This window comes from Xiphophorus maculatus, chromosome 20 (genome assembly GCF_002775205.1).
Source record: "Xiphophorus maculatus strain JP 163 A chromosome 20, X_maculatus-5.0-male, whole genome shotgun sequence".
NCBI classification, from domain to species: domain Eukaryota; kingdom Metazoa; phylum Chordata; class Actinopteri; order Cyprinodontiformes; family Poeciliidae; genus Xiphophorus; species Xiphophorus maculatus.
In genome coordinates, this window is record NC_036462.1 from 18,136,792 (window position 1) to 18,156,415 (window position 19,624).

General features: G+C 38.2%; 2 protein-coding genes across 2 annotated transcripts in view; one reads left to right on the plus strand and one right to left on the minus strand.

Moving 5' to 3' along the window:
• Nucleotides 1-624: 624 nt before the first annotated feature.
• Nucleotides 625-3,545, minus strand: LOC102224503 (parapinopsin-like). Its single transcript, XM_005807287.1, has 4 exons — nucleotides 3,215-3,545; nucleotides 2,809-3,137; nucleotides 1,770-2,012; nucleotides 625-744 (listed from the first exon to the last, which is right to left on the minus strand). The coding sequence occupies exons 1-4, from the start codon at nucleotides 3,543-3,545 to the stop codon at nucleotides 625-627; spliced, it is 1,023 nt and encodes a 340-aa protein (XP_005807344.1).
• Nucleotides 3,546-9,173: 5,628 nt separating this feature from the next.
• LOC102233939 (voltage-dependent calcium channel subunit alpha-2/delta-3-like) overlaps nucleotides 9,174-19,624 on the plus strand; it is a 38,804-nt gene continuing 28,353 nt past the window's right edge. Inside the window, exons 1-5 of the mRNA XM_023324575.1 lie at nucleotides 9,174-9,398; nucleotides 10,587-10,668; nucleotides 13,269-13,490; nucleotides 14,796-14,912; nucleotides 17,659-17,718. Of these exons, the coding sequence (XP_023180343.1) occupies nucleotides 9,286-9,398; nucleotides 10,587-10,668; nucleotides 13,269-13,490; nucleotides 14,796-14,912; nucleotides 17,659-17,718 (594 nt within the window). The 5' untranslated portion in view covers nucleotides 9,174-9,285. The remainder of the gene's footprint in view (nucleotides 9,399-10,586; nucleotides 10,669-13,268; nucleotides 13,491-14,795; nucleotides 14,913-17,658; nucleotides 17,719-19,624) is intronic.

Here is a 19,624-nt window from a genome sequence, read left to right on the forward strand (position 1 = left end):
TGGAATCTGTATCTGTCATTTACACCTCACCTCTAAATGCTGGGAATGAAAGAGTATAAAAAATATTTTCAAGGTGCACTGTTCCTCTGTTTCACAGGTATGGAAAAAAAACAACAGAAAAACATACCAGTTTACAGAGAAACACATATTCATTGAAACATTTTTGTTAGTTTTTCTTCATCTTGTTATGATTATTATTCTTACTATAACGATTATTAATGTTCAGAAATCTGTATTAAAATAGAAGCTAATGTAAAATATGTACAAACATATGGGATGACCCACGGTAATGTTCTCTACTTGAAAGTCTTGACATTTCCTCAATGTTTTTATTCAGTAAAACATCATTTCTCTCTGTAGCAAATGCTTTAATACATATTTAAATCCTCTAGATTTTGTATCAATGCATTTTTTGTATTTTCTTTTTTTCATTTTATTTTGGCCTTGACTTCATTTGATATTTTGTTTTCTATCATCAATAAATAAATTTATGCTGACTTAATGCTCTCGTTTATTTGTGAGTCAGTTATTGTTTTGTCTTTATTGCAGATTAAAAAATAAAGACAACCACAGGACACTGATTTATTGATGTGCTTAATGCAAAAAAAATCTGGTTATAAGATTTCAACTGGGAGCTACTTTATTTGTAGACATGGCCTCCACGGTGGTTGTTGCCTCTGACGCCTCGTCTTCCTCCACCAACTCCTTCCCGCAAAGCAGGAAGGGAACCGCGTACTTACGAAACTATAAAACAAGCAAACAAGAAAAACAAACATACGCATTTATTAACATCTTACATATAAGTCAATGGATCCATAAGGACATCAGTTTCCTGATGGTTTCAGACTGTAGGACAGTTTTAAACACGCAGCATGAAGCTCCTATAAGCTAATGCTCTCTCTGAAGCTCAGTGCTTCAGTGTATAGCCTCGTCTCTTTCCTGGAATAAAAAAATATGGATTTAATTCATCCTCTCTTTAAAGAAAACCAAAGAGACGCATTAACGACGCTCATTATTTTTCTTTCTTATTGAAAGCCCTCCTGGCTCACCTCTACTCTGCTTCTTTCCTGGCTTCATCTAGAGGGAAAAATATGTCTTCTGGGAGCTATTTCTTTTTGTTTCTTTACAGAAAATAACTTTGTTTTATTCTTTAACTATTTACCTAAATTTCTTTGAAGGACAAAGTCACTGATGGAGGTTGGACTACTATTAAATCTGGGCTTTCTGTTTTTCTTCCCCAAAGAAATTAATCCTCACTCATGTTGTTTGTCCTCAGCTGTGTGTCCAGAGCTGTTGCTGCTTATATCCTGTTTGCAGATTCTTGGGTTTTTCTATCTCTCTGGGTCCGTACTTCAATGTTTAGCTATGTTTATTTCCTAGGGAAAGCCCCTAACAGAGTATTTGTTTCTGTTTTTGTGGTGTTTTTCTTACCCAACAGAAAGTATGTGGGCGTACTTGCTTTGTATTTATTTATGCAGCAGTATATATTATAAATAAAAATGTAACAGTTTTTCCCAAAGTAGAACAACCCCAACAGTTTAGTTTATACAGTTACACGTTAGAATTATGACGCAGCACTAAAAACACTAAGCATGTTTTTAATTTAAACTAGATCTGAAGCATAATTTCTCCAGCACGATGTCTGTGTTATGTGTCCTATCACCACTAGATGGGGCTGATGTGCTATTACAAAAGCAGCAAAGGATTTATAGCTGATTTACGATCCCTGATTTAATTGTTAGAATAATTAAAGTGTGGTTTTAAGTTACCTGTTTGTTGAGCAAGATATAGATGATGGGATTGTACGCAGTGCTGCTTTTTGCCAGGTAAACCGGTAGCATGCCCACCAGCGGATGAATCTTTGCATCAGGTCTGCAGACTACAAACATGGCCAGACCGGCGTACGGCAGCCAGGCTGCCAGGAAGGACAGCACCATCAGAATCACCATGGACGCCACCTTCATCTCCCCTTTAGCTACTGCTCCTCCTTCCACACAGGCCATCTTTGAAACCTGTAACACAGAATACCAGGAATGATTAGTGACTGACAAGAGAAGGCCCATGGACTGTGAAAACAGTTGTGTTTATTTTAATAAAATCCCATAAAACTTATTATGATCCTCGTAATAATAAAAAGCAAAAACAAAGATATTTGCGATCTTTGTTTTTGCTTTTTATTATTACTGGTTAGCATTTGTTAGTAATTTAATGATTCATTTCAACACAGAGACATGATGTTGTCTTCCCAAGAAATTGTAGAAAATATAAAAAAAATAAGAAACTAATAAAAGCAGATTGAGAAGACCATTAATTGTCAGGTTAATTTTGAATTAATAATTGCACTAAGGTTCAGAACTCTGCAGAAAAAAACACAAAATGGTAAACATGTCATCACGACGATTAATAATTGGTAACATTTCAGGGCAACAAATGATGATAATCATTCAAAAGTTAAAATGGAGAAAAATTTACTGTCTAGATTGGAGGCAATTTTACATTCTTCAAAGTATAATTAAATTTATTTGTAGACTATATCTCTTTGTTCGCTCAACATCAATTTTATGCATTTTCTCACTTGCCATTTTGTAACTAGTGTCTTAAAATCCAGCGTTGCTTTGTGTTTCTTTGTTTATTATGCTCTTAACTGAGCAAGATGATTATCTGAAGTCGTTCCCCATCACATTTGTTTATAAGAACAAAGTATATGGCTTCTAAAGTGCTGATGCAGTAGAGGCATTTAACCATAGAAGAAACATTTTGAATCTCAAATATACCCACATTGTTCTTTTGGGATGAGAAACGTCTCACCTGGTGTAACGTCCACAGAAGTTTTGCATATGAGACCAGGATCAGAGTGAGAGGAAAGGCAAAACACACAGCAAAGTAAGCAACGAGGTAGGAGACATTGTTGGGGTCTGTGTTGTGCCAGTCTGGTGCGCAGGATGTCCCGACACCCTCCAGATCGTACCTGCCCCAGCCGAAGAGTGGGGGCAAGTTCCAGGCAAGAGACCAGAGCCAAGACAAGACTATACCTCCGACAGCATGCTTCTTTTGAAAGGTTACTTGTCCCAGAGGCTTGCACACCACAAACATCCTCTCCACTGCAATCAGAGCCACTGTGCACAGGGATGTGATGCCTGCAGAGACAGAAAAGCTGATAAAACCAGTCAAATAAGGTGGTCGGTTCCTGAACTGCTCCACTCTTTAGACTCACCACACAAGGACACAGTGAAGCCCTCCATCACACAGCCTGTCCTGCCCAGAGAGAAGTACCCCTGGGCGTTGTTGACCACCGACAGCACCCCCCCGGTCATCGCTGTGCCCAAGTCGGCTGCGGCCATGTTCACCAGAGCGTAGTTGAGCGGCTGCCTCAGCTGCTTGTGCATGAGGGACACGATGATCACTGTACCGTTCAGCACAATGGCAGGAATAGTAAAAAAGGCCATGATGACGGAGAGTCCGATGAAGCCCGCTTGTGACAGAGGGGGCTCCTCCGGTGAATCCATGTAGAACGAAGCATTTGGTAAAAGCGCAGGGGGCTGCATTGCTGCAAAGCAGGAAAAAAGGGGGTCCGACTCTATGTTTCCTTCTTATGTCAGAGTTGCCAGATCTTCAATAACTCTCTGACTGAATGAGACAGCTGAGATTAGACGGCTGGAATAAATCCCTTGGATCTGGAGTTAAGAAAGAGTAATTCCTTCAAATGATCATCCTTGATCCCTCGCCTTTCGCTTGATTGCAGAGAGGTTTAAACAGGATGCTCCAGGCTGGATTAAAGTCAGCAAACAACTCATACAGCCAGCACTCTGGCAAACCTCACGTTGTGTTGCAGAAATTACTTTCTGCTCATCTCATAAGTTATTTGACGTATAATCTCTTCTATCTGATTCTGATCATTTTTGTTACGTTTTGTGCCTCTTTGCCACATGAAACTTTCAAATATTTATCCATTAATGCAAATTGAGGCTCATTTTGAGTTTATTCAAGTTTAATATCTGGTTTGTTTCTTTGTGATTTAGTGGAAGACACAGTTTGGTCTTTATCAAGCCTCTTTTATTATTTACATTTTCAGCTATAACTGTTTTTAGTAACCGTTTCCTGACGCATGAAGATCAACACACTTCTGCTTTACTTAATTATCATGTTACTTTGTTATTCCTCTTTGATGAGTGGATAAAAATGGCCTTGTGTGTCATATCATATTTGCAGCTCTCTAATCAGCTTTATGAAAAAAAATAATAATAATATTTTTTTATACGTAATTAAAAAAATAAGTGAATTATTGAAAACTTATTTCAGAAACTAATCTGAATCCATGAAGCTTAGAAAAGAAAAGAGAAACTGAATCTGGCAAAAATACTTATTAACTGAATCTATTGAAATCATAAACATGTTTCATTTATATAGTGGCATAAAAGACTGCTCAGTTTTTGTTCTCTATAATAATTGAACAAATATAGAAATTAAAACTCTTATTCATATAAATACAGGGTAGCTGTATATATTGAAAAAACAGCTCTAGACCTACCAGGTGTTTTAATAGGTTTGGGTTTTTGTTTATTACTTTTGGATAAAGTTCTCACATCATCTGTTTAGGTTTAACACTAGCAGGACTGCAGAAATAAAAATGCCACTAAAAGGAAAATTCGTGATTGGAAATTCTGAACATAATTTCAATATTTAATGATAAGTAATGCTAAATATTCATCATACACATGATTTCATTAGAGTCAAAGAGTTACTGTAAAATCACACTAGTGTTTTTAAGACACACACTTCCGTGTGATTTCAGCAGATTAACCATAAAACAGGTGAAGGAAGTGAATTGTATTTGAGTATTAGAGCAAAGATAAAGGAACTGGCTGGAAAGTGATGATCTGGCATTAAAGCAGAAGCTTCCTAATCTAATGCTTCTACAGAAGTAGCTGCATTTTTCTCATTAAGATAATAAATGTGATTAAATTCCTTGGATTTACATCAAACTATTGATCCAGGATCTGTCTTGTACTCCTTGTATATCTTTTTATTTTACGTTGATCCTGTCTGCTCCTCAGTAAACGTCCTGTGACGTAACTAGTTATGGGTCTGTTTACACAAAGTGGTGTGCTGCTTTAGACCCACATGGTCGTACTATTAATTCGTCTTTACCGAACCAGTTACCAAACTCACGTTGCATTGTATTATATTTAGCCTTTAAAGCTCTGATGATCCGTCCCCATCACACCCGTCGACACATTTGACTTGATCATGTAATCCACAGTGGGGTGAATGCTGGAAGTGGTCTGTGTGGAGTGATCCACAGCCGCTGAAGAATTGAGGTGAGGTTAAGCCCGTAGATTTAACAAGAGGTGTCCGATGTTTCACCTTCTAAGAGGTTTATGTTCAATCAAGTCAAGATGCAGATTATAACTGCGAGGGCTCAATACAGGCTAATGGTTCAAGACTGACTGCCTCTAATTATAAAGCGAAGCATAACAGGCCTCACATGAGATTACTTTTATGTTCATCTGTTAACATTGGCATTTTTGTGAAGATGATCTACAAGTCAGTCGAAAGCATTGAGCTTGATAGTTAAAGCTACTGATCCAGCCAAATCAAAGTGTGCACACTAATTACAGGACTTGTAAAATTAATTTCACTGATATTATTTTACTGTCAGCAAAACGAGATCAGCCAAGTAGACTGGGATTTAGAAAAGAAACCCTGAATATCTTTGTGTAAAACAATGATAGACTTTCATGTAAACATTTGTCTTATTTACAGCTGAAGACACTAAATTATTGAACAATGAAAATTAATTTTAAAATATGGCAATAACTGTTGTAAAAACAACAAATGATAATATCTGAAATATAGTAAGCTAATGTTGAGAGATGGATGGATGGATGGATGGATGGATGGATGGATGGATGGATGGATGGATGGATGGATGGATGGATGGATGGATGGATGGATGGATGGATGGATGGATGGATGGTTCAAGTTCTTTTCTTTTGTAAAAAGTGTTGTTTACCAGAATGTGAAAGAATTGGGTTTTTAATGAGGAAAAATAACCTTGTTGTTTAACTGTTTGTCATGGGGCTGGATTAATCAAGATTATGGGTTTATCCCAAAGCCAAGAAAAACAAAGGGGGTGATGAACACAGGCTTGTTTGAGCCAATCTAGACATGCTGTAAAACCAACTCTGAAGACCTTAACACAGAGAAATGATGCTCAGGCCTCTGCTATGTTATGTGACTAAACTCTATGCTTGGTTGAGAATTATTAATGCAGTGAAATCATCACTGAGTTCAGCACCATGGACAGCACCTATACTTTCCTGGAAATGATGCATACAGGAAGTCTTTGACTATCCAAGATCATCTAAAGCTCAACTGATATAAAACCTGAGAGAGAGATGAATTAAACAAATGAATGTATGTAGCTCACATTGAAAAGTGAGTTAATCCGAGATGCAATTTTAGAGGTGTCTCAGCTTTAAAAAAATAGATTTTGCTCAACTGCTCTGAAAGAAAGCTAATTTGAAACCACATTTCTGAGAGTAAGTGTCGATTAAAAGCCTCTAGACAAAAAAAAAAGCAACCCTGGTGAGTCATCGGCTTGGTTTGCTCAAGGACACATCAGCATGACTGTCCAATCAGTCTTATCTACAGCGGCTCCAATAAAACCAGCAGACCCTCCTCAGTTCTGTGACTGAGAGATGTTTTTATTTGATGGCTTTTGGTTAATTAAAACATTTTAGGAGTCGGTGTGAAGCTCAGGCCGCCGGTCAGAGAAGACACTGGATGATATTGTCCGTCATCCAACATTCAGGTGGCTTATCGGCACGTCCCAGGCAGCAATGGGCCCCCTTACAACTTTGATGTACGATGCAATTACGAGTCTAATAAAAGCCTCAAGTGGAAACAAGGTTCCTGTGGAGGGTGAAGGCGGTGGGCTGTGTACGGAAGGAGGAAAAGGAGGCGCTGCAACAACCCGTCTGATGCCCCGACGTGATTATCGCCTTATAATCAGCGTTTACAGTGCAGGACGATGGGGACGTCTTCCGGTATGATTGAATAATGGGGCACTGAAACTGTTTTCATACATGAGGAGTCGCGACACTGCAGTGCGCCAGCAGCAGTGTTGGGATCTGCATAGAAAACTCGCTGTTGGGTGACAAGGCTGGCCCAAGTGATTAATTAAGACTTCAACCAATCACGGGTAATGCACATTGATAATGCAAATCTCCTATTTCCTTTTCACAAGGGCTCTTATCTTCTGCCGTACGAGTTGTTTCTTTGTAGCTACAGCCGCGTCCCAGTAAATCTGAATATCATTGAAAAGTTTATTAATTTCAGCAAGTCATTTCAAAATGTTAAATTATACAAAGAATAATTAAGCACAGCTTCATAATTTTATGCGAGTTTATTTTTGTTGATTTTTAGAATAGAATAGAATAGAATTAAACTTTATTGTCATTGCACTGTCACAAGTACAAGCAATGAGATGTAGTTTGCATCAATCCAGAAGTGCTCTAAGAGATATAAATATTTATTTACAGATGTACAAGACTATGTATGTATGGACTATAAGGAGTTATAGCAAGAGATATAGATATTGTGTATAAATATAAATATGGATAATATGGAAATAAGGATTTACATAAAACCAAAACTTAATAAAAATACAAAAGAAACAGTCAGTTCTGTTTCTTTCTGTGTCTCTATGTCTTGAAGCACTCACGTTAAACACTATAGTGAGGTTTCTGTTGTCACTGTTACTTGTCCACAATTTCTCTATACACTTTTTCCTTTCACCTAACTTTCCCTAAATGTGCTTGGACTCTGTGAACAGCCAGTTTCTTTATAAGTTATGTCTTGTGGATGGTACCATGTGTGATGGACAACCACCAAGTCAACAGATTTCCTGACGATTCTGCAGACTACAACTTTTTTAGGTTATCCTCCTGTGAACCATAGTTATCAAAATGATCAAAAATGAATGCTTGAAATACTCTGTAAGTAATGAAAGTATATAGTGCATGAGTTCACAGGACACTGGTAATCTTGGGTTTTCAAATCAAAGCCAAAACACAATTTCAGGAGTTTTATTTAGGTTTGTTTTTCTGGTGAAACTTGTAATTAAATTCTGATTTTGGAAAAACCCTAATAGTCTAAGGCTACAGTTTTAAAGTACCTATAGTATATACCTAAGTCAGCAGAATTTATTTATTAAAAAATGTTTATAGTTTAGTTTTTTTGGGGGGGGGTCTAATCCCCTACAAAATGTAGGAAACATTTAAATATTGTAACTTTTCTATTTTTGACCTGCTGTAAACACAGAAAATGGGTAATATTTGAGGAAGGGTTTAAGTCTGAGTGACAGACATTCATAAAGGGGGAATTATAAAGTAAATTGCAAGCAACATATTTATATAAAGAAGTACCATACAGCCCTTGAAACTTTTCCTGCCTTAACTTTGTCCCTCTGCAGCCCCCCCTTGATAACGGCACTGTTTAAACCTCTTTTTTTTTTTCTCTCTCTCTCTCTCTCTATCTCTCTCTCTTTCTCTCTCCCATTTTTGCAGCAGATCTGTAGCCCTCACCAGATATCTGCAGCCTCATTATCTCCCACAGAGACGATTATACTAAAGTAAATTCCCATGAGTCCAATATGGTTCCCAGTTTTAACTTTATGTTCAGAAACATTCATAGCCCATAGGCTGTTTCTTCAACCAAAAATAGTAAAATGAAGTATAACTTCTGGTCAGATTAAAGAGGTCCTTTTGTAAAATCCTTTTTTGTTTTTTTCGCAGTTATGGACATAAATCTAGGAGTGTTAGGGGAATCATATGCATCAACTTTAGGACAGAGATGTTTTGTCTAAGTGAGACTGCAAACATTTAACCAATTAAATTTTTCTTCAACTTAGTCCATACATGTTTTTCTGTTTATGTTAGAAAAGGAATAAAGCCACGCATTGTCTCCAAAAAGCGATAATCTGCTTCTCAGAGCTATTGAGCTGCAAACAAAGAGAGGCGCTCTGTAATTCCTGCACCATGAGCCGAGAGGATTTTCAGAGAGGGGGGAGGAAAAGATGGAGAGACACGCTGGAGGAGGATGCTCTCTCTCTCTCCTTCTCTCTCTTTCAAGCCCACTCAGATACAGTAGTGGGGCTGAGGACGTGTTGGCAGTGGAAGCAGAAGGTGAAGAAGTTGCACCGGAGGAGGGGATTGAGCTGCACCGAGGTCGGACTGGATTTTTACTCTGCAGAAATTGTCCAGAGGGAACACAAAGCTTGAAATGGAGGGAATCTGCAGGATCCAAGTCTTGCACACGTTTCTTCTTCTCTGGATCTTCATCGGCTGGAACGTAGCGGCGGTGGCGGGATCTCAGCAAGGAATCCCTCTGTCAGTGTGAGTGACAATTAGCTGGATGCTCAGGTTTTTTTTTCTACTTATCTAATCAGTTTGTTACATTTTGTAAAGACTAAACCCATTCAGCGCCAAATGTGTTTCACACTCAGAACATTCAGAATTTGCTTTTTGAATCTTTGAAGAACAGAACCTTAGTTGGATTTGAATCAGACCCTGTACCACTACAGACATTTTGCAAAGTAAAGAAAATGTGATGTAACAGCTAAGCTTTAAAATGTGACTGAAAGAACGAATTGATTTTTTGTTGTAATGCTTGTAAAGTTATTCAACTACGTTTTAGGTTTGCTAAAATTTAAGAAGTAATGTGTAAATGTCTCACCTTTAATCCATCTTCATGGATTTGTTTAATAAAGAACAAGCAACAAAAGTGTAATATTCTATTTAAAAAGAAGTTAACATTACCCAAGTTTATTATCACTTATTATCCAAAACATACAGAAGAAGCATGATTAATATATATTTTTTAAACTCTGATTTTCTGACCATTGTATTACGTTTCACTGATCACTTTGTTTCAGAGTTGCTCTTAATCACCAGCAGATATAATTAAACTGAAGGCTTATTAAAAAACAAACACATCCAGCATTTCTTTAGGGCACTGTGCATCTTTTACAACACTGAACAAAGCAAACCAATAAAACTTCAAATATTCCACGTTACATTTCAGTTTTAATTCCTGACAAATGGAAAAAAAAGAAATCTAGATGAAACTTTTATTTTTTCTTCTTCTTTTTATAAAAACCAGGTAACCGTTTACATGATTTAAAGCTTTCAGGAAAACCTTTTGTGTTAATTAAAAGAAAATCTTAATTCTTTAAAGCCATAAATAAACAATGTTTTATAGGTGTTTTTTTTACATACTTGTATGTAAAACAACATCTTGGAGCATTACAGATTATTGTTCCGCAGAAAAGTGATTTAAATTTAGTGAAAGTTTCTATGAGTGCACAGCAGGTGAATAAGATCAACTTATCAGGAGCAGCTATCAGGTGCCTAAAAGTTAAAGATAGAAGTTCAACAGCTGCAGATGACAGGAGGAAGTCATTGATTAAGTTACCCAAAACATATGTATGTTTGACCTACTTAGCAATCTTTTCTCTCTTCTTTCTCAAGGTAACTCTGTGATTCTTTGTCAATTCATCAGTTTTTCTTTCTTTTCTTTGGCAGTGTAAAGCTTTGGGCCTCTGCATTTGGCGGAGAAATCAAATCAATTTCTGCGAAGTACTCTGGCTCCCAGCTATTACAAAAGGTATGTTTGTAACTTCTCAGTGTTTTCTTTCAGTCCAAGTGACTTCTTTATTTGTCTGATAGTTTTGTGTGGTAACTTTCACTTCTGCTGTAATGTATTTGACCTCTGATGGCTGCAGGAGTATTTGAGTGTCTCAGCTGAATGCTGAGGCCTTGTTTCAGAGGAGACTCAGGTGTGTTTGGAGTGCCATGCGAGTGTGTGTCATTGTGTTTTTGAGTTCATGTGTGTTTGTGCTCGACGCGGCCCATTAACCACAGCTCTGTTTCTCCCACTTATCTCCTCTCTCCTGTGAACTCTCCTGAGTGGAGAGCTTCCAGCCTCGGATGTAAACACAGGGAGCTGAAGGCGTGTGTGTGAGTGGAGGGGATGAAAGGGGTGAACAAGCGAATGGAGTGTGTGGGGAGCACGAGATGCAGATTATCTTTGTGGCCACTTGATGGCAGAGGTGGGTTCGGGTTTAAAAAGGCAATCATAGTGAAGTCAGGTTGATAAATGGAGGCCTGTCCTTTTCACTTCACTGGGATTAGACTGGAGGAGGTGCAGTAAACAGCTGGAGGAGCTTCTCCTTATGAATGCTGAATAACTGCAATGTTGGAGGATGTGTGGCTACTTTTACACCAAAAACATCAGCCGAAAAGCCCAAGACCATGACAGCTCACTGCAGGCACTTCCTCCTAAGCTCATTACCCACGAGAACCTCTGGACAAAGTTTCAGTAGAAATGTGTTGTGGTAAGAAAAGTCCAGTTTTAATTGGTTTTGCTCAATCCAAAAACTGGCAAATGTCTATTAAATGTATTTGCAAACATTCAATGAGAGAAACGTTAATGTCATTAATGTGTGGCAATGTTCTCATAACAACAAATGTGAACATTTTCCTCTTTGAGTTTTCACTTTGGTGGTTTGTACACTCAAACATATCCTTTTGTAAGGGGAAGAAATTTTTACTTTTCTTTGAGAAATATGTGACTAATTTTTCTCATAGAAAGATTTTAAAAGTCCAAGCTGTGTTTTAATATGTCTAGAAACGGTGTTGAATAATTCAGTCCAGTTGTTGTGGTGGTAATCTCAATCTCAATCTGGATTGATGTAATAAATAGCACTGGCAATATTCTTATATTAATCAAATAAAAATATGTTTGACCATCACATTTCCAACCACAGCTGATCAAATATAATTCTGATTATTTATATAGGGCACTGTGCTTAGTAAAAAGGAGTATATACATTTATATATACATCTTTATATATACTCCTTTTTACTAAGCTCAGCTCCCAATCATCATTTCCTGGATATGGCAGTAACTAAAAGAAAATCTATTTTGGGAGGAACAGAAGATTAACTTTTAACTTTTTTGTTTTGTTGTTTTGGCGGGCGGGATGGTTTGTGCCACCCACTGTAATAGTTGTACCCTGAGCAAAAAGCCTCTATCAAATCCCTCTGCTCTCCATAAACAAAAAATGTTGAGACTTTTGCAAGATTTCAAACTTTCTTGGCCTCAATCCGTTGGGGAACTAAACAAGTATGAATATGCGAATGTTATGTGTTACATGTATGTGAAATACATTTAGTCCTTTACCTTGTTGTTGGTTGTCACATAAACCTTGTGATATTTTAGCTTACACTTTTATCCACTTAGTTACAAAAGCAGTAGCTCATTCTGACACTATTTCCTCTTAAGGAGTGAAAAGTTTTATTTGGTGATATAAAAAAACAAATGGAGAAGACAGAAGAGTGACAAGGTGAAAATTAGGAAAGCCAGCAGTGGCAGCAATAACATGCACAATGTCATTGTTTGTATGACTTCACAAAAACATGTTTCACATTTGTGTCTCTAACTTTTTCAGCTGATTTATCATTTGAAAAATCTTCAGATTCTTTATTAATTTGCAAATATATTAATACATTCATGCTTGTATAATATATTAATACAAGCATATTGTGTAACATGTATGTGTTACACTATATGCCTTTGTGTAACACATAAAACAATAAACTGGCACTTTGGGTTGGAAGGTTTTTCTTCCAGAAGGTAAATCTTGTGTGTTTTGACTCCAAAATCCAACTGAGATCTTTATATTTATTCACTGATTTTTGGCATCTGACAGCAAAACCATGAAAAAATAGACTTTTCTGTACTATGCAGTTTTTACAGTAGTTTCTACTAGTTTGAGTTTGAAGATATACAGACCTGAGAAAGTGATTAAACTAGATGACACAATCACTCTTCAGAAAGAAAGAAACACATAAAAAACATTGCTTGTTGTTTTATGAACGCCTTGCTACTTATGTTTCCATAGTTGTTCTGTAGCACCAAGTCTGCAAGGTGAAAGTGTGACATAATGCAGAGCTCTAGATTTATCGCTTGTTTTTGTGAGCAGCTGTATTACAGTTGATTTTGTCTGAATAGCAATCTAAGCAGAGCATGCTGGGGGATGCTCTGTGTTGCACAAGAGTACAATGTATATTTTAATAAAAATACATTAAGAATTAGCTTACATCCTATTAAAAAATTGATGACAAGTCATATTTTTATCCAGAATGATTCAGAGACTGCTTTGTTCATTAAATCTCAGCTTGGAACCATTTTATTGTTTTTAGGAGCTGTGGTCCATTACGGCGCCACGTCCGGGGGCCAACTCCACTTCTGAGGCCAGTCCCCCCATCAGGGCCACCAGCAGGCTGAACCCTAAGATCACAGCTGCCTGTCTTTGGGAAGAAAGTGGAGGGCAGCGAGGAAGTCCTCGAAAATATGGAGAAAGTGTCCAAACGGCGTTTAGGAAGCGTCTCCAAGCCCAAAACCCAGGACTCTCCTGCCCAGAGGTAACCGCTCCTTTACCGGGGCCTGAATGGTGTGAGCTGAAGCGTCACGCTGCATGTAAGGGAACATGCATTTCATCTGTGTACAAACACTTTCCTGCCATCTAGCCCGCACATTTGCTTCTTCTCATGTGCCTGTAAGCACCTCACAAATGTTCCTGCGCATGCTGGCGTGACCGGAGCGATCTGCGCTGAGCCAGTCAGCACCAAGCATTGAGCTGTGAGCCAGCTGACAGGTCGTTAGACAGCTGATCATTACCTGCTTTTTACTCTGATTTCCCTGATTTCATTATGGTTCCTGTGAACCCGAAGACGCTCCGAGCCTCCTCTGGCTCCCGGAGTTCCTCCATCGGTCATTAGTCTAATCAATAATTATGATCAGGGGATTTGATGGATGGATCCTCACCTCCACTTGACGACTGGAGGGCTTGAGAGGAGGTGAGGCTGGGAGTTTCTGTGCAGGGGCTTGAGGTGCTGGGGCGAGGAGGACAGGCGTGAAATGAACTGTTCTGCTCCACTGCAAATTCACACTCTTCTTTTCAGTAGGTAATTTGTCGCCTCATGTACCGGCGTGTGTGTGTGTGTGTTTTGTCCACACACTCTGTTTCTTTTGTATGTGGGAGCCTATTGTGCTCTTTTTAGGATAATGTTATAGGAAGCAGCTGATAGCCTGAAAATGTGGAGTTTTTTTTGTATTATTATTTGGTGTGTGTTACCGTTTTACAAAGTGTATGTGTGTGCCGGTCAGATGTTGGGTTATATAACGCTGGATTCCTCTGAGCTGTTGCAGGCTTTTATTCTATCACAGGAGGTCTTGTACATCCAGCAGAATCAGCATTATTTGAGGTGTAGTTCATTACACGGAGTTGCCCGAGCTTGACGTGTTATTATCTTTCTCCTGTGCTTTGACTCCATTTCAATTACCCTCTTACCATGCATAGCCTTCACTCCCATCCACACACCCTCCTCCTCGTGACCACCCAACATGGCCACCTCCAGCCTATCGCAAAGAGAAAGACATCCTGCACGTGCAGCCAATCACTGAGACCAGATAAAGACAGCGAGGCGTTTGGAGCTGCAGGTTTTATCAGCTCTGTGCATCATGTCAGCAAACACATGAACGTTTATAATCCTTGTTTAACAGCCCGTGAGTGAAGCGGAACAACGCATGAAACATCTCTCCCTTTCCCTCATTTCATCACATGATGTGAATAACAGCGTCAGCCTTGATGGCTCCTCACCTGTGTTTGAAGATCCCCTCCCTCCACTCGTCCCGGCTGTCACGTTTGTTTATGATTATTTTCTCAGAAATATAAAGAGCCCGAAAAGTCGGTCAGAGTGGAGGAGATTGACGGCGTGAAGCTGGTTAAAGGTCTGGCTGTGAAGATGGAGGAGATGTTCCAGAGAAAAGCAGAGGCCACCAGGGTATGTAAAAAAAATAAAATGTTGAGGAAAAAACAAATCAGCTTTGGGTGTATTCACTGCAGAGCAGAAAATAGGAGTCTGTGGAACAGCAAAGGTGGAGTCAGAGTGTCTCCAGAAAGCGAGAGGGAGGCTCTGAGGTGTTTGTGCTTTTCAGACAGGAAGTAACTCAATGAGCACAAAATAATCTTGTATTTTGATGAGGCTATTTATCTTCAGGAAACTCCTAGTTACACATGTCTCCCTCCATACTTATTTGCATCCCTGGTAATGATTTGTACAGAAGCCAGTGGTTGTTAAGGAGACTTTTATGCTGCACCTTTCCTACAGGGAGCTTTCCTTCCTTTCTCTCTCACACTGCTCACTTTGCATGGTGCAAGACAGACTTGGGTTGTCAACCAGCCTTGGTTGCTACTGCTTCAAAACTCTTTCTCTGTTGATCTGACTGTAGATATACATGACTGTTTTATCACAGACATTTATGGACTTGTGAGGTTTAGCATGTAGCATGTTTGATAAATAACATGCAGCCTTGTCTTTTCCATTTTGTCTTTATATGACGAAAAATGGTTTTGGTCAATTTTTTGTCAGTTATTGCATCATTTTTGGTACTTTCAGTTTTTTATGCATTTTGGGTCAATCTCCCGATTGTCTTACATCCATTGAGCTTTATTTCTAGTAAATATTTATCTGTATTCTGCTGGATTCTCCTGATATTTCCCATGTTGCTCTGTGTCCGTCTCATGCTCCTTACTTTGAATTTCTTTTCTTACTTATAAGAAGGGGGACCTTCAAAAAGAATATCTTATTCCATTTTCTTATAAGTTTGGACTTTATGTTATGAAATATCTTGTTTTAAATGTTATATTTTGCCTCCTGCATGTGGATGGGTCCTTTATCACCTCTATTTTTACAAACAAACAATATGTGTTTAATTATTGTCAATAATTGTGCAACCAGTAATTTTAACATACATTTTTATTTCTCAATTTGGGAATATTTTTTGGGAATATTTAAGCTTGTATTTTCCCCCCATTATTATTATTATTATTATTATTATTATTATTATTATTGGCATTATGTTGCTATTTAAACGCATCTTTATCAGAGGCACCAATACATATTGTGCTGCAGCACTAATCAAGTATTATTGACATCTTGAGTTCAGTGGTGTCCTGGGAATCAGTGTTTAAATAATGCGTTCAGTTCTTGGAGAATCTTTAGTTTGAACAAAGTAATGTATTATGAATTTAAAAAGTTTTCTTCTGTGCTCCGACAGAGAAAATAAACTGACAAATTTTCTTTTTTTTCTTTTCTTTTCTTCCTTTCTTTTTTTGGACGGGTTTATGTTATAAAAATAAACATGCAAGAATAGTCAGTTTCTCAATGAATCTATTACATTTCATTTTACCGCTGGATGTGCTGTTTGGCACAAATAGCGAAAAGAAAAAGCTCTGAAGCTTTTAAAGCTTTATGATTTGCATTTATTTCGTCCTTCTGTGAGCCGATGTGAGCGATAATAAGGCCAATCAATTTGTTTAAGTCATTAACTGAAGTAATTACCGAACAGAAAATTGTGCTTTTTGAAATTTGATTCTCAGTTTGGCGAACAGATAATACGTTTCAAGGGTTTCGTCATCGCTCGCAGATTTCTTTCTTCATTTTTTTTTTTTTGTACCCAGTAATTTTTACTTTGTTTTTTTCTTTTTTACAAAGCAAACTCTTAGTGAATGTTTAGTTTCATGATATGTTCAGGAGCAGCGTCAGCTTATCTAAGCCTTGGGAGCTCGGAAGCATTTCCTCTGCAGGGGGAATGATGAGGATTTTACGCAGGATCCCCAGAGTGAGATAAGTCGTGACAATTAGGGTTTGAATTACGGCCTTAATTTAATAAGAGATTCTGTGAGATAAGATGTTGCATGTTATATACCACTGTGTGGCTGCAATAAAAGTAGATTAAATGCTAGTTAGATTTGACTCATTTTGCCCCCCATCACAGGTTACAAAACATGTTTTGGCTTCAGAAGAAGGACGACAGAGAGCTTTAAACGGGGTACATTTCATTAGCACAGAAATATGCGTTCTCCGTCAAACATTAAATTCAATCCACGATGCTTTTCTCCCCTCTCTCTGCTGACGAAACAAGATTTCACCGTGAGGTCAAATGAATTTGGCTCAGCAGCCTCAGTTGTGTTTATGTTGCAGTTATTTTTGACACATGTGACAGATGTTAATTACCTGCGTGGCTCCTAAGGCAAGAGTGATTTCAGTGCTGGTTTTCCCCCGGAAACACCCCAGCTAAGCACATTTTTATTTTTCATTTATTTTTTTTATTATTTTTTTTTACATCTAGAACCGAGCTGTTACAGCTGTAAGTTATCGCGCTTTTAGTGAGCGCCACGAAAATCGTTCTCCTCCCAGCCTCCATCCATCATCCCGCCTCTATGTGGACCTTAAGGTTCGTGTGGATTGCAATTTATGCATAAATGCCTAAATGCATCTTACTATACATTACAAAAATGAAAAATATCATATAGCGGCATTTTCATCGAGAGGAAGCCTATAACTGAACCGTAAAGACGCAAAACGCATCTCGGAGGGAAAAGCTGTATAAACTCGGGGATTTTGTGCATTATCCGCATTAGAATCGACTGAAATAATTCCTCCAAGTTTTATATCTACTAAATGCTTCATGTTTTCAGCAAGAAACACGTGTGCACGTCTTAACGGGCCTCTTTCCTTCCCTCAGCGGCTGGTGGAGGCTGCGGAAGAAGCGCACCATCAGCACGAAGACAACCCAGACCTGCAGGTGAGTTTCTGTCAAGAACAGAAAAAAAAATTATTATATATGAAAGAAGTCAGCCAGCAAAAACTTTAACATATGAAGTGAAATATGAATTATTATTATTGGACCTGTGAGGAGCACCTGCAAGGTTAGAGAAGGTTAATAGGCCCTTAAAGTTTTAAATAGCGCAGGCGCCATCCTTCTTCTGCTCTGATGTCCTGTCAGCGGGTTGATACATGGCGTTCCTGGGATGAACAATGTCACACAGATCCAAGGCTATAGGACACCCTGAGCTGACTGGTTTCACAGAGCAACAACACGTCTATGCATTAAACTCTGATTCAGCTGCAATAACTGTAACCAGAAAACATTGTACAAGAGGTTTGTGCTTTACCAAATGATGTCCTCCCAGATTAACACGTCACGGGGAAAGTTTTGAGAAATGTATGCCTTTTTTACGAACTAAAGTGTTTTATTATTATTATTATTATTATTATTATTATTATTATTATTTTATATCGTTTTGAAGAAAACTATTTGTGTTTGTTTTGAAACCATGTTTTAAACAAACTAGCTATCCAGAGTTATCTTGAAGAAAACAACAAGGGGACCTATAGAGATTTCGTAAAATCTCAAACTGTATTTTCAGGAACCAATATAACATAATTTAGTTCAAGTTTAACCAATATTTTAGATCTCGAACTTGAATTAATTGATGCGCTCCGGATTCCTTAAAAACACAGAAACAAGCCTTTTAATTTAGCCTTTATTAGGAAATAAAATCAGATGCCAACTTCAGGTCAAGTTGGTATCTGATTAGTCTATAAGTTAACGTTTTATCACAGTTCTGATCCCATTTGGATATTATGTTTCTATTTTATTAGCTGATTAACAGAAGATATGTTCAGGGCGGAATAGACAGTTTCTTTTTTTTTAAACACTTTTTGCAAACCTCTGACACAATTGGGTCCTGGCTGTGCCATATCAATTTTAGAAAACCGCTCACGCATTTAGCATGTGAACGTCTGCGTCAGTGGGTCAATGACTGCATGTGGAGCGAGGCGCTTTGGGGTCTTCAGGATTTGATAAAAGCGCTGTGCGAGTACAGGCCGTCTATTTACCGTAGGATTTTGCTTGGCCGTATTGAAATGCTAAATATCAATGAAAATGTGTTTAAAGGAAAGTACTTGTTCTCTGAGTGTGCAGCACTAGCACTGTTGGGTTCAAGGTGGGATGCCACATTGTTCACATTTTATGAAATAAAAAACTGGGCCTACTGGACATGCAGCGTTATTCTTTTGCCACATCCAAAAACGGACAAAGAGCGATAGAAGCGGAATTATTGTTGAGATATTATTTTTCAGTTTAGTGCCGCACCTGTTCGGGACTTTGTTCCGCGGTTTTCATTGCGGGTTTGCAGGGCGCTGTGTCTGAGCCTCCTCCGTCTCTGCAGTGGAAATGCAGCATTTCTGCGCTCTCCCTCTTCTCTCTCGCCTGTCTCTCTCACTGCGCCGCGGACAAAGATAAATGAAACTCTTTTTTTCTCTCTCTCTTTCTGCGCGACGCATTGTTTCAGCTCCGTGGCTGTAGATTGGAAAGCGCGCTGGAGCAACAAAACACAGAAATAACGGCATCAGTTTGCGTTTAATAGAAGCATTTACATCGCCTGAATACATTCAGCGCTCTTGTTCCTCCCCGCTTGTTTCCACTGTTTATACCCGCAGAACCAGATTGGAAATTCAAATAAGAATGCAGTTTGTTTTTTTTAAATACTTTAAATATGCCCAACGCTTTTATGATGCTTTTAAAAATATAAAACCCAAAGGTTACATTTTTCCTCCAGTACTTCCAAGTCGGAATTAGTTTTCTTAAAGCAGTAATGTCAAAAATATATAAATCAAATTATTTACAATGAGAAAAGAAAATATAT

Excerpts from the sequence above, each read along its gene's own strand:
- LOC102224503 (XM_005807287.1), bottom strand. The coding sequence starts at position 3,545 with ATGCAGCCCCCTGCGCTTTTACCAAATGCTTCGTTCTACATGGATTCA. Across the intron at positions 3,138-3,214 it reads CTTCACTGTGTCCTTGTGTG|GCATCACATCCCTGTGCACA; the intron begins GTGAGTCTAAAG and ends CTGTCTCTGCAG. Across the intron at positions 745-1,769 it reads ATATCTTGCTCAACAAACAG|TTTCGTAAGTACGCGGTTCC; the intron begins GTAACTTAAAAC and ends CTTGTTTTATAG.